The 24,725-nt window shown below is 46.1% G+C and overlaps 1 protein-coding gene across 5 annotated transcripts in view; it reads right to left on the bottom strand.

The window, feature by feature from the left end:
* The window catches only part of RAB11FIP3 (RAB11 family interacting protein 3), a 510,528-nt gene that overhangs the window by 33,767 nt on the left and 452,036 nt on the right, over window positions 1–24,725 (bottom strand). For 4 of the 5 annotated variants that reach the window (XM_085628392.1, XM_085628394.1, XM_085628393.1 and 1 more), the window contains 2 exons: window positions 14,317–14,398; window positions 13,066–13,203 (listed from right to left, as the gene is read on the bottom strand). In XM_085628392.1, coding sequence (XP_085484518.1) covers window positions 13,066–13,203; window positions 14,317–14,398 — 220 coding nt within the window. Of the gene's footprint in view, window positions 1–10,614; window positions 10,781–13,065; window positions 13,204–14,316; window positions 14,399–24,725 lie in introns of those variants that run through there. The other variant, XM_085628396.1, reaches the window with a different exon arrangement.

The following is a 24,725-nucleotide window of genomic DNA, read 5'->3' as shown; positions in this document are numbered from 1 at the left end:
GGAATGAGGTCTATAAATTCAGAGAATTCTGACCACATCTGGCGGTCATAGCGACCAAGAATGGCCAAGGAGTTTGCAGCTTTGATAGAAGTTGCCGCCATCGTAGAGAACTTCTTGCCGATCAGATCCAATCTTCGCCCTTCTCTATCCGGCGGCGTCGATATCGGCATAGCCGGATTTTTGGACTTTTGTTGAGCAGCCTGTGATATAACGGAATCTGGTCGGGGATGACCGATGAGACAGGAGGGCGTCTCTGGAGGAGCACGATATTTCTTATCAATACGAGGGAGGACAGCAGGTACAGAAGCAGGTGTTTTCATAATCTTTAACCCCTCATTCCAAATAAAATCGATGATGGGAATTGCTCTGGTAATTTTCCTTTGCTCCTCTTTAAAGTCATGGAGGAAACAATCCGTATGCTCCACAGTGACTGGTAATTGAAACCTGACTGCTGCACGCTGCATTAAATTGTGAAAGCCACCTATATCCTCTGGAGGAGAATCCGATGGTTGTGGAATAGGTGGAGAAGGCATGGGAATAATGTAATCATCCCAAGGATCCAGATTGGTGTCTTTATCCGGTACTTCACCCTCTTCGATATCTTCCTCATCAGTGGAAATGGTATCATGGTGTGATTGTGTACCCGAACCAGCAGGGTGAATCGGCGAATTCGGCATGTCCGTGTGCGACTCTTCCGTCGGTTGTATATTAGGAAGAGGTTGTTGTGGAGGAAAGCGTTGGCGGTAATCCGCCAGCATGGCCTGAAGGTCCTGAATCAGTGTAGGCGGGAGATGACTTGATTCTCTACGATCCCAATCCCTTGAGGGATGCCTGTAAACTGGTGCAGCAAGGCCTTCCTGGTAAGCATGCTCATGGTAGTCATCCTCCTCATCCATCTCCTGACACTTAATATGCAACTCCGAGGGGTGCCTAGCTATCCCGAAAGGACCCTCATCATCCTCCTCTTCATAATCATCCCCTTCCGTATATGAGTCCAGGATATGCGAAGGCAGCAAAGGAGAAATATTGCTGTAATCCTGTTTATGAAAAGTTTTTAGCTGAATATGCGTGTACGCAATAGGCGTAACATGGGTAGTTGGAATCGCTCTAAGGAAACCTCTCGTCGACGGGCTTCCCCTCATAGACGGACTTGCTGTCTTTTGAGGCGTCGACGGGATTGTCATCGTCGTCGACGGGGTCTTCGCCGTCGACTGGATCGTCATCGTCGACGAGGTCTTAGCCGTCGACGGAATTGTCGTCGTCGTCGACGGGGTCTTCGCCGTCGACGGGATCGTCATCGTCGACGAAATAGTCGCCGTCGACGGGATCGTCATCGTCGACGAAATAGTCGTCGTCGACGGGGTCTTCGTCGTCGACGGGGTCTTCGCCGTCGACGGGGTCTTCGCCGTCGACGGGGTCTTCGCCGTCGACGGGGTCTTCGCCGTCGACGAGGTCTTCGCCGTCGACGAGGTCTTCGCCGTCGACGAGGTCTTCGTCGTCGACGGGGTCTTCGTCGTCGTCGACGTGATTTTCGTCGTCGACGGGGTTGTCGTCGACGGGGTTTTCGTCGTCGATGTTGTCATCGACGATGCTGACAGAACTTCCTTTAAGCTCGACGTCGACGCAATTGTCGACGGAGTCTTAGACGCCCTAGGAGACATGATAGGTGACGATATCGAAGTAGTGGAGACTGTAGCCGTCAACAGAGGAGCCGCAGAAGTCACAGAGATAGTATAAGATGATCCCACTGACAAAGTTTTAACCTGAGATTTACTCACGGTTTTTGTAGTTGAAGACCTCTTGGATCTGTCAGAGTCTTGTGACTTCTGTGAGTGGTCAGAAGTTACATGAGAGGCCTTATGATGTTTTCTCCCTTCACTGGAAGAACTATCAATTGATCTAGCTCTCTTGCTAGATGTCGAGGCCCTGTCATCCTCCTCAGCCGAGGAAGATTTTAACCATAACAAAACTCTTGCCTCTCTGTCCCTTAAGGTCTTAGGAGGGAAAGTCCGGCAAATTCTACAGTCCTTAGCAACATGCTTAGGATGTAGACAATAAATACACTCCTCATGCTGGTCGTCTACATGGACCCTCTTCTTATCACAGGTCCTGCAGGGTCTAAACAAAGCTTTTTTGTCAGACATGACTGAAGAAAAGAAGAAACTGAGTAGGCACTCAGGGAGACTCCCTTCCACACGACGTGCGGTGAAAATCTGAGGAGAGCTGGCTCTGCTGAGAGGGTTCTAGAAGGGTGCTGATGTCTGATTGGTTGCTACCAATTCTTGGGTTATTTTACATAACAAGGTAGATAGGCTTCTAAGAGATAGGCCTTAGGGCCTTTTTTCTTTGGGCCTACTACTACTACTACTAATTATTTTTTGGCACTACTTTTTTATCTACCGAGACTCCCGCCTCGGCGACGGGGAATGATTCAGGCATGTGAATCTATGAAAGATACCCCAATACTGGATAATGGCATATTATCCCCCTTCCAAGCAGGGTTCAGGAAAAAGGTCAGTACTATCGATCAGGTTTTTCGTTTTACCCTTTTAGCCTGGAAGTCTGACATTGGAACAGGGCAGTCTTTACACTGCTTTTATTGACTTGAGGTCAGCTTTTGATCTTATTCCAAGGGCAAGTACTTCATGATCAGGGGCTCCCCCACGACATTTTGGCACTTTTAATTCGCCTTCACGAAGAAAACTATGCGAAGGTACGCTGGGGAGACCAAACGCAATTGACAGACCCAATAAAGATTATAAGAGGGGTGAGGCAGGGCTGCGTTTTAGCCCCCACCTTATTTTCACTTTTTGTAAATGGGGTGGTGAATTACTTAGCGGAAGCCCAGGCAGATGCCCCTTCATTGGGGAGTGTAAAAATAAGCACATTGCTCTTTGCGGACGATAAGCTAAGATTCTAAAACCCCAAGTGGCCTTCAACTCCTATTAGATCGCTTCATGTCTTTCTGTGAGAGGAGAGGTCTAGAAGTAAATACCTCAAAGACTAAACTTTTGTAAATGAACCCCCACAAATCGTTTAAAGGGAGGCTATTACTGGGGGGGGATTCCGCTGGAAAGGGTAGATTCCATTGTATATCTTGGTATAACCCTCACCGAAAAAATAGAATGGAAAAACACATATCTCGAAGCGAATTCTACAGCAGAGGAAGACTTCTGGGGCTATAATCTTAGATCATAGGTCATCACAATCTAGACCGGTTGCAGCACCACTACAGATATATGATCTGAAGGTGGTTGGCTCGGCTCTTTATGGGGCCGAAATCTGGGGATTCGATAATTTGGAGGGCCTGCTTCTTGCAGAGAACAAATTCTTAAGATCACTCTGCTCACTACCCCAGAGTACCCCGCTCACTTCCCTACGACTAGATTTGGGCAGAAGTACAATTGTTGATAAAGCGAGGCTTCGACCTCTTCTCTTTTGGCTCCGCATAACAAAAACACCTGAGCTTGTCCATTATGCGATTGCTACCAAGGGGGTTTTTAAGCTGGATTGCTTGGTCCCGTAACGTCAAAACATTGCTGTTTGAAATAGGCCTGGGAAACCTTTGGGGAGAAAAGGACTTTAGCTTACTGCTTAGTAGAGAATGGGTCAAGTCTTAATATTGGAAATGGGTGGCAGAGAGAACAGTCACACAAGTGAAAAGGAGGTCGACTCACATTAGAGTGCATGGAGTTTACGATGGTTGGTATGTACGAGCCCTATATGCACTTCATCACTGTCCCGCAAGAGAGGAAGTTATTTATTCAATTTAGATTTGGAGGTCTACCCTTAAATTCCTTTACTGCATCATGGAATAGGGGCTCCCAAGCAAAACCAACCAACTGTGCCCATGTTGCCTCGAGACAGAGGAGACGACTAAGCAAATTCTCTTTGCATGCCCTTTATACAAAAACCCAATAACTAAATGGCTAGCCCCTGCTTGCAGACAACTAGGAACCAGCTGTCACCTAGAGGCACTACGTATCCTCAGGACAGATACAAGGCCACAAATAGTATGTGCAATGGCCAAATTCCTGGGGAGGTTTTGGTTCATTAGGAGGCAGAAGCTAAAATGAATTGAGTATATTATTAGATTAAGTATCATTCCCCACAAAGTATCTAGCTCGTACTTGATGTCTTATGATCATGGCATTTTATGACTTATGTATAAATTAGAGAACTGAGCTACACTATATTTCTGTCAATAATGCACTAGCACTTTGCGTATCTTTTACGTGTTTTTAGCTTGTATGGTGTTAATACCTTGGAAGCCAGTTCTTTTAAGTTGTTTCTTAATTCTTAATGGCTCGAGTTTTAATATGTTTTGTTGCTGTATAAATAATGTCATCTACTTTGGCTTACAATTTTTACTATGCAAATCTTGTTTTAATTACCATACTTTTGTACGCCTATGCACCTTGATGGTCTTAACGACCGAACAAAGTTAATGATGATGATATGGAGTAAGACATAGCAGCGAAAGTCACTGTGTTGCCTTAACCTGCGTCAAGGAGGTATTCCATGGGCTTTGCATGGGGTTCCCAAGCAACACCCATGGATTTTGAAGCAGCCCCATATTTACAAAATCATGTAAACCTGGGGCAGTTCTAAAAACGGATGCCTCCCCAGTGGAGGCATAACAAGGAGAAATGTTTTCATTGCTCCTCTTTTTTTCTTCTCTCCATATTTGCTGCAGTCTGGAGCTCACATACCAAGAGGAAAACGCCTCTCTGGATTTTTTTGGAGAAGGAAGGTGCCCCTTCCTGCGCAAAAACAATTCTGCCTATGTTGGTGCAAGGCAGCAATTTGAGTGCCAATGCAAGGGAAAAGGACAGGCATGCACCGTATTTCAGAAATACGGTGCATTCTTGCCCTTTCACATTGGCATAGGGCAGCGCAGCAAGAAGACTTGCGGCGCAGCCCTAAGCCAATTCCTCAAAAATTAGGCCCTTTGTTTTAAGCTACACCCTTGACTACACCCCCACGCTCACCGGCCTATGGTTTGCTAAACACTGTTTACTATTATTTCCCCTCTGTAAAAATGATTTGCTGTGGTAATTAGGGCGTTTATGGTTGTTGATAGTTGTCGATCATGACGAGTAACAGGTTCTAGATATTTTTGGCAGAAGGGGTCCTTATGCCTAAAAAAGTTTGACAACGGGGTCTCGGCATCAAAATGTTTGAAGATCTCTGCACTAAATGATGCCATTTCCACACATTATCTTTTGTGCGCTGTATAGTTTTATTAGTAAAACTGTATGTCTGTGCAAATGTAATGCTTATTTCAATTGAAAATGATGTCTGTAATGGCAGTGTGATACTACACCCTACTTTGCACCACTTTAAGCCACTGCACACTACTCTGTAACACTACACTCTACCCCACTCCACTGTACTTTATTCTGCACCACTGCACTCTATGGCAATGCACGCTACTCTATCACTCCACGTCAATCTTCTCAACACCACTCTATTCTACGTCATTGTACTCCATGCCACTCTACTCTAAACCACTGCACTCCACACCACTCTATTCTACGCCACTCTACAATATGGAATGGAATAAGCTACCCCTGGAGTTGCGACAGATGAAAGATCTTCTGTCTTTTCGTAAACAAATAAAAACCTGTCTCTTTCCCAGAGTTTAACATCTTTCTGCTCATGTCATAGTTGTTTATTACGATCTTTCCTTCTTTAGCACCAGGATGCCCGATGGCAGTGCGCTCTATAAATATCTTTTATATTACATTACAATATTGCACTCTACGTCACTGCACTCTAGTCTACTCGGCACCATTCAACTAAACGCTGCTGCTCTTTACACCACTGTATGCCACTGCACCCTACACCAGTGAACTCTCCACCACCGAACTCTATGCAAATCTACTCTGCACCAATCTAGGCAACTGCATTCTACACCACGCTACTACACTCTGCACCACTACTCCCCACCACTGTACTCTATGCAACCCTCCTTTGCAGCACTCTACTCTGCAACATACCACTCAACGCCACTCCACTCTGCACCACTCTACCCTACGCCACTGTACTCTATACCACTCTACGCCCCACCACTCAACTCTAAAGCACTCTATGCCACTTCACTGCACTCTATGCTGCACCACTCCATGCCACTCTACTCTGCTCTCTATGCCAATGCACAGTACTCAATTCCACTGCACTTAATGCCACTCTACACCACAGTACTCTATGTCGCTCTGCTCCACTACCCTCTACACCAATGCCCTCTACTCAACTCTAATCTAATCTACACCACTGTTCTCTTTGCCACTGCACTCTATGCCACTCTACTTCACTCTATTGCACCCCACCCCACCCTACTCTCCTCTACACCACAAACCTTTAGCCTTGCTGAACAGCAGCCACGCTGGTGTACATGGCTAAAACACATTGGCAAAGTCAATAGCTCTTCTATAAGCAAGATTTATTGACTTTTCTGATGCTTGTTTTTCTCTGGTATCCACACTATACAAAATCAACTTACAAAAAACCACAGACCAGCTTCACTGTGGTTTCCAACCATCTCTCTTTAGCATCCTTTTATCTCAGACTGGTTCAAATACCAAATGATATGACTTGGCACCCACACACTTCTTTTCTTGACTCTTTATTCACAGTGCTGAACTATGTACTTATATGTCCAAGTTCTTTTCATCCCATGTGCTCCCACACTTCTACTTTCATTCTTAAAAGGTCTCAACCTTATCACTCTCATGTTCACTATGCAAATGCCACTGTTTCTAACTTTTTAAAACTCAGTTGACACCTTTTTTCTTGCTATTCTATCCGTAACATCTCCAAAATAGTTTATTCTGGAAATACGGTGCTCACCCCACAATAACCCCATGTTTTGAGGACAGCAGTTCATAGCTAGATACTATAAATTAAGAATATTTCTTTAGCTGGATATAAAATATTGTTTTATGGATGAAATTTGACTGGACTGCAGGCGCGGCTGCTCCCAGTAGGCAGCATGGGGTGGGGAGGAGGGGGAAGAGGGTGGTTTAAAAAAAAAAAACCCTTACCTGCTGGCCAGCCGCCACCTCTCCTGCGTCCTCTTCCTGGCTTCTTATCTTCAAAGGAAGCATCCGGCTCCCAGCCTCTTGATAGCCAATTGGTCTGAGTGCCTTGGATTGGTGCTCAGCCAGAGAATGGGAGGCTTGGCATGTTCTCCATGCAGGCTGTAACACAGCCTGCATTGAGAGCATCGAATGTGCACAGGAATGTTTGGCCAGCCCAAGAGAACCAGTCAGGCATTTATGCACATTTACATAGTGCCCACCACTCCTCCCCCTGCTCTGAGAGCAGAGCAGATCTGCCCTGCCCTACCCGCAGAGAGGCTGCAACAGGAAAAATAAAACAACATATGTCTCATTTTATTTTTCCACTGCGAAAAGTAGTGGGGCCTCAGCGGAGGAGCCGCCACTGAGGGCTAGAAACCACGGTTTTTATAGTTATGAATGGGGGAGGTATGCGGAGTAGAGCACAGGCTTTAAACTTAGAAAGCTTTTATTTACAATTCTCAATAAATCAAGCACTCATTTTGCATAGATCAAAACAGCTTTAAAGTAAATGCCAGCGTTTTGTACTGAGACCATCTTAACTATCACGTATTATTTGAAATTGTTCTCTGCAATTTATTTTTTAATACTTTCGATCTGAGGCTAGTGTCTAGCTTAAGCTGCAGTGTTCTTTGCTCCTACATCACTCTAACAGCAAATTCCCTCACATTTACTTAACACTTAAAAAATTTCTATTTAACATTTTGTTTCTCCATTACATACACTTTATTAACGTGTTATATATTGTCTATGCAGTCACAGACTGCCGTGAGTAGGTGTCGGGGACCCACTCGGATCCCTGGACCACAGGTTAAAAATAACTGCTTTAGACCATTAGCTTGCATAAATAAAAGCCACAAAAACAGTGTTGAGAACCACCCCCTCTTTATTTTTCAAGTTTGTGAGCAGCACTTGTTACTCGCTTCTTCGTCCAATGACATATCCAGGGAACTTTCTGAAACATTCCAGATAGTATAAAATGACAAGAAAACAGTCCTTCCCCTTTGACAGTGGAGCACTCTTTAATTCCCACATTCATTCCACTTTTAAACGGAAGTCTAACCCATTAGACCTGCAATTTATGCAGCACTTCATACAGAGTTCCAGGGCGTGGAAGTGCATTATTGGGCGTATAGTGGAGTGCTCGATTGGAAATGTGTTGTACTTGCTGTGAGCCTATATGGGAAGCATTTCATCAGTAACCTCTGGAGTCACTAGAGTCGTGATATCATGTCTTGGATCATAGTCTTTATTAGTACGACGGAGGAAGAATAAGTGAGAGACCCGCTTATAATTAGCTAGTAACTGTAATTTACTCTGCAGATCCAATGTTGAGTTTATAGTCATTTTTTTCCCACTACACCTCTTATGCTGTATAAACCAACTGGGCCAGCCACTCGGCAAGTCTCGAGTCTGGAAAGGACATGGATTGGCAGGAAAAAGAGGACAGAGATCCACCAATATGTTGTGCATTACAGTAAAACCTATATCAGCACTAATATAGTGTGTTTAGTTTGAATTATGATACGAGGACAAGGTCAGGATCTGCATGATGGATCATATTAAAATCCTCCAGGATGATATACGTAGCAGAACTATTCGTACATTGACTCCACTTTTTGATACTGAATGGTTTATGTTAGGTGAAAGTGTTCTTTAGTGTATAGGTGTACATTGTGGAAGTAGCCGCATGCTCCAGAACGTATATTCCTTCCCTCTGAGGACAGCCAAAGCCCTTCACTTCATATGAACCTTAATATTTATTCTTGTGGAAGCTCACCACATAAACCGGGATGTAGGCATCACTAACAAACTGGTAGAATGGTTTGAAATTCTTACAGCGATGCATTGAGCTCTGAAGTGATGAGCGGCCATTTTACCAATTCAAAAAGCCATTACTACTCTGGATGACATTTTTCCTAGGATCTTCAGTGATGTTCCCTTTTCAATTTAGCTCACTACACATTATATTAACTTTTATTAACTGAAGCAAAACCTGTCTTGTTGATAATTTGCGAAATTCATTTTACAGCATTACGCCACTTAGCTTTGTTTACAAATGGAAGGCTATGCAGATTAAACTCTCTTCAGTTTTCTTTATGTTAAACTCGCCAAACCTTTAGTTTTGAGACGCTTAATGCTTCTAAAGTCCGTTGATATGTCTATCCTGACCTAACTGAAAAGAGAATATCATCTTAAATATAGATGTTGTGTGCATGATGGGAGCGGCAGCGCTGTCTTACAAGCTACTTCACTATCTTTTAGTTTAAAGCTGCTCCTTATCGAGTATGCTGCATGTGCCATCACTTACTGAGCAATAGTAGAACATTTGTGTTGAGTTTGTCACGCAGTAAAGTATCAATAGGAACATCAACTCCAGGAAGACCAATGCCAACTGCATATCCTTGTTGAATCGTAGATCTCGCTGAAAGTCCGAATTTTTAACGTTACCAAACATGTTACCATGTGAAGTATGGTATATGAAACAGCCCTAGAATTAAATGGCATTGAATGAAAGTACTTCATGGTACTAATATAAAAGAAATGCCACACTGAAAAAAAACCCATTAATGTTGAAATGCTTCGGGCTTGTCTGGTACTTTGGACCCACACAGATGCGAGAATGCCCGCGACATTGTCATGGAGGGTGTCAGCCAACCAATCTTCATTCTGTCCTGCAAAGAACTAGCAAGATTACCTGGATGATATACAAGCCAGGATTCTCTTGGCCCATCAACAGCCCATTGGTAGAATGTAGAAAGCAGCTGCAGACTGGTGAGGATAACAGCTGATTAAAGACATAAGCTATCAATCATAATTTATAAACACACCCCAGTACCACGCTTACTTCTGCAATGCTTACCAATGGATGGAGACTAAATAATGGAGGGATAAGGGTTCTAGCCAGGTCTCACGTTCTTACTGGCTGTCGCACAACAGTGTTCTAAAATAACAGCAAAACATTAATTTTGCTGCTACAGTAGTTCTTACTGGTTTTACTAATTTAACGAAGGGTAAATCTGGCTCCTTTAGGTCTTCCAACTATATGCTTCTACTTACCCAACTTGCTGCTAGTTTGCTTATTGTCCCTTCCTGGTGCAGAATTCGGCACTGTATTCTCTACTTCAATACATTTCCCTTCTTTATTCACTTCAAATTCGATTTCATCATTTGGTTACATTTTATTCCGATTTTATCTTCCTCAACAAACTGACTTTTGGTGTTTTGACAGCATCCAATAAAAGTGGTATGTCTTTTTATGTTCCACTTTAAGAACATGGGACTTTTCTCAAATGTGCTTAGAAGAGTAATCTTTTCAAAAATAAATCTGGCTATACTTTCCATTTGCTTCACATATTATGTGTGCACTTCATTTATTGATGATCACTTAGCCTATAGATACTATCAAAATAAAATTCAGTGACCAACATACTAGAATTTTTCCAGACACAAACAAAGCACGACGAGATACACCATGCTCCATCTTGCAGGGGAACTCTGAAGTGGCACACAATGACAAAGCACACCAAAGAAATGTTATTGCAAGTTTATTAACCCACGAATTCCTGCTGAACTACACAAGTCTCCCCCATCTTGTTCTGCCGAAGTTACAGCAAACCACTGTAGTTATGATTGGTAGGATGGGGCTGCGGGGTCTTGCAGATATGCTTCCTGATCAGCAAATTCTAGCGGCATTTCTTCAAGAGAAAGAATGTTAAAAAAACAAATAGTCATTGTAATATCTAGACAGGAAGTGTTCTTGTTAAGCATTGTGTGAGTGGAGCAATAGCATGAATAACCAAGACTCTTCCTGAGGGACCTCAAGGCAGTGAGTTGGGATGGAGTGCTCAAAGCAATAACCATTAATGCACATATACTCCGTTCGGAACTCTGGAAAAAACACCCATCTGTACACAGTGGAATGTGGCCTAGGTTTCCTGATGGTCTAGATTTTAGTTTTCCAGTCAGTAAACTCATGACATGCAGTTTAAAGTAAAGACCCCTCCCCTCCAAATGAGGTACCAAAATAAGTAAGCCCAATGAACCCGTGAAAGTCCACAAGTCATTGCTTTATTTGCATAATGTTGTGTTCCATGAGGGTCGACACAAACACGAATAGGGAGAAAAACCATCAAACAATGAGAAAGGCAGTACGAGAGGCAAGGCAGTCATTCAAACATGAGCAATGGGTTCACCCAAAGCCCACACTATGTGGATTATAATGTAGACAATAGGCCTAAAGCGATCTCTAGATGAAACTTAAAAAAAGTTGAGTTAACTTAAGGAAAACTAGAAGCCCTTTGGCAACATCCTATTTCCACTTGATTCCTATAAAAAGGGTACACAAGGCATTTGATGAGAGGGAAATTATAGGTCCGAAATGTATTATTAGGTAAAATCTTTAGCCTCAAAACTATCCAACAGAATAGACGATACATTAAATATTATTCCAACAACCAACCTCACATCAAGCACGTCACAGGACAGATTTACACATGTAGCAGAACACCTAAAACATCAGTGAGCCATGCCAATGGCAGACTATGTATTATAGACAAAAATATATATTTTTTGCACCAATACCGTTCAACTGAGATAAAAATATCTGAAAAAAGCACCCAAGGAAACCAGCGAGTAAGGTAAGCATATTAAAGATCCAATGTCAGAGAAAACGTGTCATGGATAACGTGATTAATAAATAGAAGAAACAGGCACATTGGAATAGAGAAGAAAAAACTGGACGGGACAGGTGTGCAAGTGTAGTCTAACTCAAGGGTAAATGTATGCCCACATTTGATATATGTCTGGTGGTCTTTACAAACCATCAATTTGAAATTCCCTATAGCCAGATGCCAAGGATGAATGCATGAAATGTTCATTTTCACCCAGTCTTGATTACTGTTGCCTTTGAGTCTTAAATAGCATAGTATACTGAGTTTTAACCTCTACTGATCAAATTATTATCATGGAAATTGAACAGGTGAAATGTGAACACAAATGCAGCCTTGCCTAGAGGTTTACTCTTGCAGCTTCATGTATTAAAATATATATTCGCAGCTTGTGAGGGTGCAGACTTGGATCAAGAAAGCGATAAATACTTACGTTTTTCAAGTGCTTTCTACCTATGATACAGACATTGCACCAGAAGCTATAAAAAGTACTGAAGCAACCACAACGTCAAACTCAGTTCAAAAAGGAGAAAATCTACCAGCTAAACACTCAAAAAAGACGCAGGTGCTCAGAACCAAAAATAAGGTAGATAATGCATGCACAAAATAGATGAAGGCAAATATACATTCAGTAGCAGTGTTCGCTGACGGGGAGATGAAGATGTGGAATACCGCACTGTAGAATTCCCAAGCGCCCTTAATATAATTTTCAGAAACCGAAAGACCAATAAATGACTTGGAGCCTGATTTAGATCTTCGTCACAATGATGACAGACATTCCGTCCGCCGAAATATAAATCCCATTTTAGCCTATGGGATTAATGTTTTGGCGGACAGGATGTCCATCACCGTTATGTTATGACAGAGTTACCTGTCCGCTAAGAACTAAATCAGCCCTTAATAGTTCTCGGGTACACCACAATCGTGCCATCTTACATATGAAAGCGTGAATCCATGTTATCTGGGCTCTAACCAAGCACAGCCTCTAAAGAACACCCAATGCCAACCTTAGAGACCAACTAACAAAAATACCCTACATCTGTCATAAAGACAGGTGCATGGCTATTTACAGCATATTGTCTGGCAGAAGAATGCCTGCCACAGTCTGAACGTATAACATCCTAAACCAACACTCAGTGAGGAAAGTAGGCAGATCAATTGTGGGAACAGGACACCTTTGTTTTAGCTGGCACATGTTTAAAAATTTCATGGAATCAAAGGGGTGTGCAGTGAACCCTTTCTAATGCAATGCCTTGAGGTTAGCTGCACACGTGTGAAGTCATGGTTACAATAGTTCACGTCCTAAAACTCACCTTCTGGGAGGACTCGCTCTCCTTCTGATGCTTATGCCGTTCACAGCCGAGCTTGTCTTCAAGCTTTTTTGTACAGGAATGAGCCTCCTTCAGTTCATGAGTGGTCTCTTCAGCCTTGTCCATCATTCGACGTTTGATCTGTCAATTACATGTCCCAGAGACATGAAACAAATCTCAAAATACCCTTGTACTGAGGTGAAAGTCACATCTCTTTATGTTGGGTTGCTTAGCAATTTACCCAGGTATCCTGTTCCAATAGGAATACCCACTTCTTAATAAGATTATTATTTCGAGTTTTATATAGCGCTAGCCAGACCCGAAGGTATCAGAGCGCTTTACATGTTATGTGATAACAAGAGGTACATGAGAGGATTCATGAGTCATACTTAAACAATACAGCATTAAGTGGTTATAAAGCAGTGCAGACAACACAACACCAAGAGTCCTGGGCTCTCTACTTCAATGCACCCCAGATACATTCATAGATCCAAGCTCAGTTATCTAATGTAGGTCCAGAAGGGCTTGATGCATGCCATTTTCAGGATAAATATAAGGTAAATGGGTTCTATGTTACTTTACTGTATATATCCTATGTTGATATCCTAAAAATCTGGCATGGATCAACACCTCTCAGGCTTATATGGGCAACCCCTACGGTGGGATTTTTCATGAAAGGTGACATGCCTCTTAACCTCCTCAAAAGAACAATCACTTGTGTTCTTCTCATCTCTCGATCACAATCAACAACAAATGTCTTTTTTGGGGGGGAATAGGAACATTCAAGGGTGGTATTCTTTTGCCTAATCCATACCCTAAATGGTGGACATTAAGACATGGGTGGTCATTGGGCACAATTGTAGAAAATGTTGGCAGTTCGGCGTGTATAGTAATGAGAGAAGTGTACAGGCCATTGGGTATAGTAATCTTAGAGGGTAGGCACTTGGTTCCAAGATTGTGTGTTGCCAGGACATTCAGCAATTCTAAGATGACATGTAGAAACAAATGAATGAACTGAGACTAAAACAGATAGGGGCAACCAAGTGTTCCATCATCTTCTTGTCCAAATAGGGGGGTCGGGGGGGGGGGGGTAGCATTTCTGATCTTTGCTTGAGGGTAGGGAAATAGTCTCCTAAGGTCAGAGTAGAAGCGAGGAATCCAATGTGGAAAGACGCCAAGGTGCAGTAGTGGGTATAAGGACAGAGTGTTAAACCAATCACTGTGGTATCAAGATTAACATGCTCTGATTCTCACCTCCTCCAGTCTTTCAGCGTGTGCTATGATGCACGGAATAGTAGATCTTAATTCACGGTTCTCATGTTCAATAGCCTTTACTCTGTAAAAAAAAAAAAACACAAGTTTAATGCACCTACATCACCGCACACCAACTTTATCAGATGAAGTGCTTAGAGCTTTCTTTCAACAATGCAGCTAGCAGTCAGTCTCTTCGCCAGCTCATGCTTTAAAGATTTTGTAGCCATGCATTTAGCACACACATTTATGGTCAGCAACAGAGCTACACAAATCAACACTATGCTCGCTGTAACTAGAGTTTTATCTTGCTCTGCAGAGCAAAAGAGATTCACTAGATGAACACATAATATAAGCAAACATTCAACAGCAGTGAATCAATATTTTAAATCTGCACACACAACTTGGCTACGTTGGTTTGAATATAGTGAAGATACTTATGATGAAGAGCTACAATTATACACAAGTAGCTTTTCTTTATCCATCATGATATCATCATCACAGCCACTGTTTTAGTCCAGCACAAAACACCTTCATAAAACTGGAAAACTGTGGAAATAAAACGAGTTATCAGTGGACAACAACTAGCTGAAATAGCGTGAATGATAAATTCTCGAAGTTCAGTGTCCCAGTGTTTGGATATCCCTGGAACGGGTCATGATTCTATTTCCCCATTTGATGAAGTAAACTGTCAAAATGTATGCTTAGATATAAATGGATTTTCCTTTCATCTTCATAAACGGGCATTTTTAGCTCTAGGCAGCCTTGGTACTCTTTGAAGAGACACATCCCAGATGATCATGCCTCTGCACGCATCCAGAAGATCATGCCTCTGCACGCATCCAGATGATCATGCCTCTGCACGCATCCAGATGATCATGCCTCTGCACGCATCCAGATGATCATGCATCTGCACGCATCCAGATGATCATGCATCTGCACGCATCCAGATGATCACGCCTCTGCACGCATCCAGATGATCATGCATCTGCACGCATCCAGATGATCATGCCTCTGCACGCATCCAGATGATCATGCCTCTGCACGCATCCAGATCATCATGTCTCTGCACGCATCCAGATGATCATACCTCTGCACCCATCACTTCTTTGAAAGGGATTGCCTTAATTTCACTGCCACTGTTTTCCTCTTCAGGATTACTCTAGCTCATCCCAATCATTCTGGAATTCATTTTTGAAGCGTTCTTTTATTTCCTTTATGTAGCTTGACATGGTTTATAAGGCATGTGCATGATTCTAAAGATAACAAAAGGAACTTGAATTTTCTAAAAGTCGGAACCCTGCTTCTTGTGTAGAAACTGATGCTTTGAGTAAAGAGTGGACTCTCTCAGGTAATGCTAATCCTTGCATTATACCCCAAAATGGCAATGCAGGCTACTTGTTTGACGTGAAAAGAAGCATACGTCTTCCGTTTAAGGATAGGTACAAACTAAGTACGAACGGAAGTTATGTCGTGTACTCTGCTTCAAAGGTATTTAGTGTTATTAACATGGGCAGAAAAACATCCCATGCCCTCCCAGAATGCTGTTGCCATTACAAACTCTTTAATGACTATTTAGGGCTTAAAAAAGTTCCTTGAACTGACTGACTTGATGGTTGACTCCAATCCGAAAAAAACTACTTAATGATTCAGCTATCTGCTGAAAGGTTGGCTTCATGTTTTTCTAATAAACTTGTTTGGTAACACAAATCAAGAATCTTTCTTGTGCCTTTAAATAGTTTTCCTAACCCAGTATTATACATGTAGAGTGAAATTCATGTGTGGAACTTTTCACTGTATTTTGGGTACACAAGTTTATTTCCCACCTTACAACGTGCAGATGTGGTTGCAAAAGTGTGCAAGCTGCAATTCCAATCAGAGGAAAAAACAGAAGAACCGAATGTCATAAACGTCTCGAGTTTGCTATGAGCAACCGTGCATTTGTTCTTCTCCATGGATTTGTTGTTCTCGTTTCCCACACATACAGATGCACTTTCTTCAATAGAGGTCTTGAAAAGCAGGTTTCAGAGCCAAAGAGTCTTCAGTCAAGACTCTGGAGCTTTCTCTCCTCCATCACATAGTGTTTGACTGAGTCTTTGGAAATCACGGGTATTTACTGTTTGAACTGCTTTGTGGAAGAACAAGCCAAATTTGATCCAATTCGTAGCCCTGTATCCCAGGTCGTAGTCAAACGAACAAGTTACTTACCTTTGGTAAAGCATTATCTGGTAGAAACTATCTAGCTACAGATTACTCACCTTTGAATTTCCCAGGCGTCAGGCTGGATCCGGAAACTTTTGCTGCCGTCAGGTGGCTCTATTCGGCTCTGCGTGACGTTGGGGGCTTCGGTTATGACGTCGCGGTCACCTAAATAGCCAAAATGCAGGGGCGCGGACATTAGTACTTATCAGTTTTTCCTCACCAGAAGTGCAGAGCTACGAAGTAACTGATGCAGTCGAATGCAAAACTAGGGCCCTGAAAGAGGAGCAACCCTAGCCTTATCATATTAGTCCACAAAGAGGGGAGGCATGGGTGGGGCTGTAAGGAATCTGCAGATAGTCTCTCTACCAGATAATCCGTTACCGAAGGTAAGTAACTTATTCCTCTGATAGAGACTTCTAGCTGCAGATTCCTTACCTTTGAATTAGATACCCAAGTCATACCATCCCAGCGGTGGGCTGCTGACCAATATCTTAAACTAGAAAGTCCTGCAGGACCGAGTGGGCAAAGTGCCAGTCTCTGCGGAACTGATGGTCCAGGCAATAGTGCTTTGCAAACATGTGCAACGATGCCCACATTGCTGCCTGACAGATGTCTTGTACTGGGACACTCCGAGCCAAGGCCGTAGTTTCAGCCTTTCCCCTGGTGGAATGGGCCCTTAATCCCTCGGGGGACTGCTACTTTGCCAGGGCATAGCAGATCTTAATGCAGAGAATGACCCAGTGAGAAATGGTCATTTTCTGCACTGCCCTTCCCTTCTTTGCTCCAACGTACAACACAAAGAGTTGATCGTCCACCCAGAACTCTTTTGTGCGGTCAAGGTAGAACGACAACGCTCTATTTGGGTCCAGTCGGTGGAGACGCTTCTCTTTCTTAAGAGGGATGCGGGGAGCAAAGAAGGTGGGCAATGTGATGTATTGACCCAGATGGAATGGGGTCACAACTTTTGGCAAAAAGGAAGCCCGGTGTGAAGCACCACTTTGTCCAGAAAGGAAATTAGATAGGGAGGCGAGCAGGATACTGCCTGCAACTCACTCACCCTCTGGGCCGATGTAATCGCCACTAAGAAGGCTATTTTGAAGGTCAACAGCTGGAGGGGACAATTATGTAAAGGCTCAAAGGGACCACACATCAGGTAGATGAGGACCAGATTAAGGTCCCACTGAGGCATAACAAAGGGCGTGGGTGGAAACAAGTGAGCCAGCCCTTTTAGAAATCTATGTATAATAGGAGACTTTAAGAGAGAGGGTTGGTCTGGCAGCAACAAAAAAACAGACCGAGCAGAGATATAACCCTTGAGAGTTCCCAAAGCAGATCCCTGTTGGGCAAGGGTTAGAATGAATAGGACAGTAGAAAGAGCAGCAGAAAGAGGGTCAATAGACCTTTCTGTACAGTATAATAAAAATTTCTGCCAACGGCGGCAGGCGTACACCAACTTAGTGGAGGGCCGCCTAGCCGCCAGAATAACATTAGAAACTTCTGGAGGAAGGCTAAAAGCCATCAACTGCCGCCGCTCAGTCTCCACGCATAGAGGCACAGAGTTGACAGGTTCCGATGGGGAACCCTCTTCTGCTGCTGCGACAGAAGATCCTCCCAAAGGGGCAGCCTGAGTGGAGGATCGATGTTCATTCTCAGAAGCTCTGGATACCGGAATCTCCTTGCCCAGTCCAGAGCCACAAGGATGACTTGAGCCCGGTCACTCCTGATCGTCTTCAGAACCCTGAGCAGGAGTGGTAAGGACAGAAAGGCGAACAGCAGGCCTGAGCTCCACTCGTGACAAAAGGCGCCACCAAGCGATAGCCGCCTTGGAAACTCAGCGTGCAGTAATGCTGACACTGCATGTTCTCTTCGGAGGCAAACAAATCTAACCAAGGTTCTCCCCACCGCTAAAAGAGACCTTGCTAGGTTTTTTTTCTAAGCTGCTAGGCATTGATGGCTTAGTTAGTCCGCCATGGCGTTCAGAGAACCTGCAAGGTGTTGAACCACCAGGATTATGCCCTTCTGTTCCAGCCATGTCCAGAGACGCAGGACCTCTCGACAAACGGTCCACAACCCCACCCCGGCCTGCTTATTGCAGTTCCACATGGCGGTGTTGTTGTTCGGGAACACCTGCACAAGCTTCCCATTGACAGAGGGAAGAAATACCTTCAATGCCAGCGAATCTGTCTTATCTAAGCCACACCTTATGGTGAATTTTGCCGCATCTCTCTCTCCCTTCCTTGACAGCTTGGGAGAGCACAGTCCGGGCTTCCTCCAGGACGTGTGGCAGCACTTGTGCAAAATCTCCCAAAGGGAATGGGAGAAACGGCCCAATAAGCATGCGGTATTCACTGACTGCAATGCCAGGCTGAAGGAAGAAAACTATTTCTTCCCAATTATTATTTATTTATTTATTTATAAATTTATAAAGCGCCTGGTGACCCGGAGGCATCCCCGCGCTATAGAGCTGTGATATTCCAAGAGGAGGGGGGACCGGAGGATTATTTGGGGAATAAGAAAGTTTTTAGTTTTTTCCGGAAGAGGGCGTGGCAGGGTTCCAGACGCAAGTGGCGAGGCAGTGCGTTCCAGCCTGAGGAGGCTTTGACCGAAAAGCGACGGCCACCGGTCCGAGCCTTCTTAAATTTAGGGACGATGGCCAAATGCTCGTCGTCCGAGCGCAGTGCCCTAGGGGCTTTGTAGGGGGCGACAAGGTCTTTCAGGGCGGCAGGGCCGGCACCATTAATGAGTTTGTGGCTGGTGCACATTGCCTTAAACTCAACTCGTTGGCGGACAGGGAGCCAGTGCAGGGCCTTGAGGGCTGATTTGGCAGAGGCTCTGGGGGGGAGGTCCATTATAATCCTTGCCGCGGCGTTTTGTGCCCGTTGGAGTTTGGCTAAGGTAAACTCCGGTGCACCGAGGTAGACGGCGTTGCTATAGTCGAGTCTGGCTAGGATGAGCCCTTGAACCAGCAGTTTCCTGGATATTGGAGGAAGGAGAGGGAGAATTTTTCGGGTTGACCGCAGGAGGCCAAAGCATGATCCAGCGGTCTTGGTTGCCTGGGTCTTCATGGTGAGGCTTGGTTCCAGCCAAACGCCTAGCGTTTTGACTTCTGACTTTGGAGTGGGTATCTCACCAAAGGTGTCTGGCCACACCGAAGCGGGGATTGATGACCATTTGTTGCCCAGGAGCATAATTTCGGTTTTAGAACCGTTCAATTTTAGGGAAGATTCGCACATCCAGGAGTAGATGTCTTGGAGGCAGTTCCGCAGGCTGTCTGGGTGTTTGTCCAGCTGGGAGAGGGAGACGACAAGTTGGGTGTCGTCAGCGTAGTTGACAATTTTGATCCCATAGGGGGTCACGACGTCTTCCAGGGGGGCCATGTAAACATTAAACAGGGTGGGACTAAGCGAGGACCCCTGCGGGACTCCACAAGTCAGTGGAAGGGGGTCTGAGCGAGAGTTGCCGTCCCACACCTGAAATGAACGGCCTGATAGGAAGGAGTTAATCCAGGCGTGTGCTGAGCCCACAATTCCTGCCCTGGCCAGGCGATGTAGAAGGACACGGTGATCCACCGTGTCAAAGGCGGCACTGAGGTCCAGGAGGATCACTGCCACTGATCCTCCTGAATCCAGAATGCGCCTTGATTCCTCAATGACGGAGAGGAGGGCTGTGTCCGTGCCCTGGCCGGGCCTAAAGCCAGTTTGAGATGGGCGCAGGATTTTGTTGGTCTCAAGGAATTGGGAGAGTTGGGAATTAACTAGCTTCTCCGCCATCTTGCTGATGCAGGGAAGGAGTGATATGGGTCTATAATTAGACATATCGTCAGGATTCAGATGGGGTTTCTTTAGCAGGGCTTTGACAACCGCATTTTTCCAGTTGGGCGGCACTGTGCCTTGGCGCAAGGAGATGTTAATGAGATCCCTGATGGTGGAGGCTATACTGGGGGCGGCAGCTTTTAATAGTCTGGCCGGGGCTGGGTCAAGAGGAGAGCCGCTTTTCATTTTGGCTAACGTGGCGGAGACCTCAATGAGGGAGGTTGCTCTAAAGGAGGACAGCCGCGGGCTGTTGATACAGACCTCAGTATCAGTGGAGATGTGGGGCGTGATGCTGGGGAGAGAGTCCAATATTCGCGAGATTTTAGAGTCGAAGAAGGAGGCAAAGTCATTACTTCTGTCTGGGGGGGCATGGGAAACGGTGGGTGCTGATGGAATGTTGAGGAGTTCTTTGACAATCAGGTACGCTTCTTTTGTGGAATTGGTGGCGTTTTGTATTCTGTTGTCATAGAATCCTGCCTTAGCAAGTTTGAGAGCTGATTTGTAGCGTCTAACTGCACTATTGTAGAGGTCTTTGTTACTGTGGAGCCAGTCCTTTCTCCACTGCCTCTCGGCCTTTTTGCACTCTTTGCGTAGATCCCTGAGGTCAGGAGTATACCAGGGGGCCTGGCCTTTTATCCTGTTTTTGATCTCCCGATTTTTTATGGGGATAAGATTATCGAGAGTGGAGGATATCCAGTCTCTGACTTGGGAGTCGGCGGTGGAGGGGTCCTCAGAAAGACTGGGGGTTGAAGCGTCCAGGGCTGTGGACCAATCCTCCACCGAGAGTCTGGCCCACGCTCTGTCTCTGGTGAAGGTGGGGGGTTTTTGAGGCTTTTTGAAAGCTCCAGGGAGATGGGTCGTGACTAGAAAGTGGTCCGTCCACGGGAGGGGTTGGGAGTTAATGAAAAGGAGGGAAGGGATGTTGGAAAACACCGGGTCGAGAAGGTGCCCTTTCGTGTGAGTTGGTTCAGAGTTGGCGAGAAGCAGACCCAAGGCCGCTAGGTCGTCAATAAAGTCGGTTGCCCCAGTGTCAAGGGGATCCTCGAGATGGATGTTTAGGTCGCCTGTTATAAGGAAGTTAGGTGTCAGGTGTGCCGTGGAGGAAACGGTTTCCAGGAGGGCGGCTGCGAAGGGGCCAGAGTGGCCGGGCGGCCGATAAACCAGAAGGCCTGACAGGGAGTTCGTCGAAGACAGCTGAATCGTGAAGAGGCAGCTCTCTGAGTCTTGGATCGCGCAGTCTTTGGATCGACAGATAAAGTGTTCCCTGTGGATAATGGCTAATCCACCTCCTCTACCTAGGGGACGGGGTTGAGACATGATGAGGAAGCCCGGGGGGAGAGCTAGGACGACGTCAGCGTTGGAATGCTCCGTAATCCAGGTTTCTGTGAGGAAAAGTATGTCCAGTTTAAGGTCGACAATAAGATGGTTGATAAGCAGGGCATGTTTGGGAAGTGATCTGCAGTTAAGGGTCGAGATTTTAAGGACAGGGGGAGGGACGGGGGGTTTTGGAAGGGAGAGATTGCCTGGTTTGCATTTGTCACAGCGGCGAAAAGGGACATTGGGGTCGTGTAGTGCCAGACATGAGCTGTTTTTAGTGGGTCTAAGGCTGAGGAGCTCTCTGCGGGAATAGCTTACCTTAGAGGCGGCTGGGACAGGCATATAGTCTGGCCCTAGGCCCGGTCGAGCGCGGACGGGCGCAGACGGGCTGGACTTAGGCGCGACTTCGGCGCGATGCCGGCGCGCCCGCTGCGCTCGCCCGCTGCGCGTCCGGGGAAGGCGCATTTGAATAGGGGCGGGAGGCGTGGCCTCGAGAATGGGCGTGTCTGGGGGGTCAAGCGCGCGATGGCCGCAGCGCGATTCTCCACCTCCAACGACGCTCGAATCAGCTGAGCTGGTGCTATCCCAGCTGCAACTAGGTCCGTGGAGTGCAAGTAAGTGCAAAGTACGCTTGTTTAAAAACACAGAGTAAAATCACAATTTTAAAAACAATCGGCCAGAGTTCTCCCGGCTTTCCGCCTCAGGAGGATTTCAACTGTTGGCGCGTTAGAGTTATGTTGCGATTTATATAGGTCGGGGAAGTGGGCGTCGCCTCGGAATGGGCGTGGCCTCGAGAATGGGCGTGTCTGGGGGGTCAAGCGCGCGATGGCCGCAGCGCGATTCTCCACCTCCAACGACGCTCGAATCAGCTGAGCTGGTGCTATCCCAGCTGCAACTAGGTCCGTGGAGTGCAAGTAAGTGCAAAGTACGCTTGTTTAAAAACACAGAGTAAAATCACAATTTTAAAAACAATCGGCCAGAGTTCTCCCGGCTTTCCGCCTCAGGAGGATTTCAACTGTTGGCGCGTTAGAGTTATGTTGCGATTTATATAGGTCGGGGAAGTGGGCGTCGCCTCGGAATGGGCGTGGCCTCGAGAATGGGCGTGTCTGGGGGGTCAAGCGCGCGATGGCCGCAGCGCGATTCTCCACCTCCAACGACGCTCGAATCAGCTGAGCTGGTGCTATCCCAGCTGCAACTAGGTCCGTGGAGTGCAAGTAAGTGCAAAGTACGCTTGTTTAAAAACACAGAGTAAAATCACAATTTTAAAAACAATCGGCCAGAGTTCTCCCGGCTTTCCGCCTCAGGAGGATTTCAACTGTTGGCGCGTTAGAGTTATGTTGCGATTTATATAGGTCGGGGAAGTGGGCGTCGCCTCGGAATGGGCGTGGCCTCGAGAATGGGCCAAAGACATACAACCTCTTGGATTCCCTAACCGGAGGGGCGGAAGGGAACGCGCCCTGGGAAGTAGAGGCCTGTACCACCAAACTTTCAGGGGTGGGGTGTTGCGTACTTCGGATCACCTTGTGCTGGGCAATGGCAGTGTGCAACTGTCCTATTCACAGGAGACCCTGTGCTAGGATTGGACCACGTGCCTAGAAGGACAGCTGTAAATTCCTCATTAAAGGGCGAAAGGGGTTCGGAAGTGGAAGCCCTAGGTTGAAGCACTTCAGTAGGGAGATTAGTCCTGAACTGCACTGAGGGTAGTTCTAGTCCAAGGACTTCAGCTGCCCCTTTTTACCACCATGGCACAGGATGCCCCCTCCTCCGTAGCCACTGTTGGCGGAGAGAGCATGCCAGTATCTGGAGAAGTATCCAGTCCACTTGCTTCTGCAAGTTTCCCATACCAGTCCAACTGCTCTGCAGAGCCTTCCTGATGTTCCTGAGGGTCCACAGACCCCTCCCATTCCTCTCCTGAGCCTAGCACATCCTTAAAGTGCTCAGGCGACAACATAGAACCCCTGGGTTCAGTCAGCGTCGAGCAACGTCGTTACAGCTCCGTGTCGTCAGGGATGAGGATGGGGCTGGCACCGCCGTAGGCACCGACTTCGGAGGTCGCATTGGCATGACCGGCGTCAACCCGGATCCGAGATCAGATCCATGAGGCCCCACCAGCGCCGTGGCCGGAGCCGACGGCATCGAACCAGATGGGGCCTCTTCTGACCCCGTGGGACCCGAGGGCTCACCAGCGGAGTCGGCCCGCTCAAATATGCAGCGCATGACCTTGGAAAATTCTTTTACTTGAGCTGGGGTCACTCCGGCTCCGCGAAGACGACCTAGGCTCCACAGAACTGTGCCTAGAGCGTTGGTGCTCCTTACCTCTCTCATCGATGGACGACAGCTGGAGTGAAGATGAAGTCTACTTGGAGTTCTTCTTATGCCTCTTCCTCGAGTGTCACGAGGACCTCGAGTGGGACGAAGATGACTTAGGGCTCCGGAAGCGGTACCGCGACCTCCTCTTCTTCGATAGGGACCGGGAACTCCGAAGAGTCTAGATCGATGGTGAAGACTACCGGGCCGCAAGGAGCTTCATCGCCTTCTCCCCAAGGCCTTCGGAGCCATGGCCCGACAGTCCGAACACGACTTCGAGTCGTGGTCGCACTCGAGACACCAGAAGCAGGCGAGGTGGGGGTCGGTCACAACATCATGCGATGACCGGCAGCGCACAGCTTGAGACCTGTCTTCCTCGAAGACATACCTCACACATGAAGATGGAAAAAATTCAGAATTCGACAAAAAGTCGAGAACAAACCTGTCAAAAAGTGACAGAGGAGTAGCTCCTACCTGATCGACTCAACTGGCGCGGAAAGAAAAAAACTGTCACCCACACGCCTGGGTGGCACCTATATAGGTGAGCGCGATGTCATAACCGACGCTACCAATGCCTTGCAGAGCCGAATGGCACCATCCGACGGCGCACACAAGGGGTATTGCTCAGCAAATGTTTCTAGATCCTGCCTGACGCCTGGGAAAATCCAAGGTAAGGAATCTACAGCTATAAGTCTCTATCAGATAGGTTTTTTTTCTAAGCCCACAAATGTCTGAGAAACAGAGAAAATGGCCTTCTTGGAAATTCTCATACTT

This window comes from Triturus cristatus, chromosome 10 (assembly GCF_964204655.1).
Source record: "Triturus cristatus chromosome 10, aTriCri1.1, whole genome shotgun sequence".
NCBI lineage: Eukaryota > Metazoa > Chordata > Amphibia > Caudata > Salamandridae > Triturus > Triturus cristatus.
This window is presented reverse-complemented; position numbering and strand designations above follow the sequence as displayed.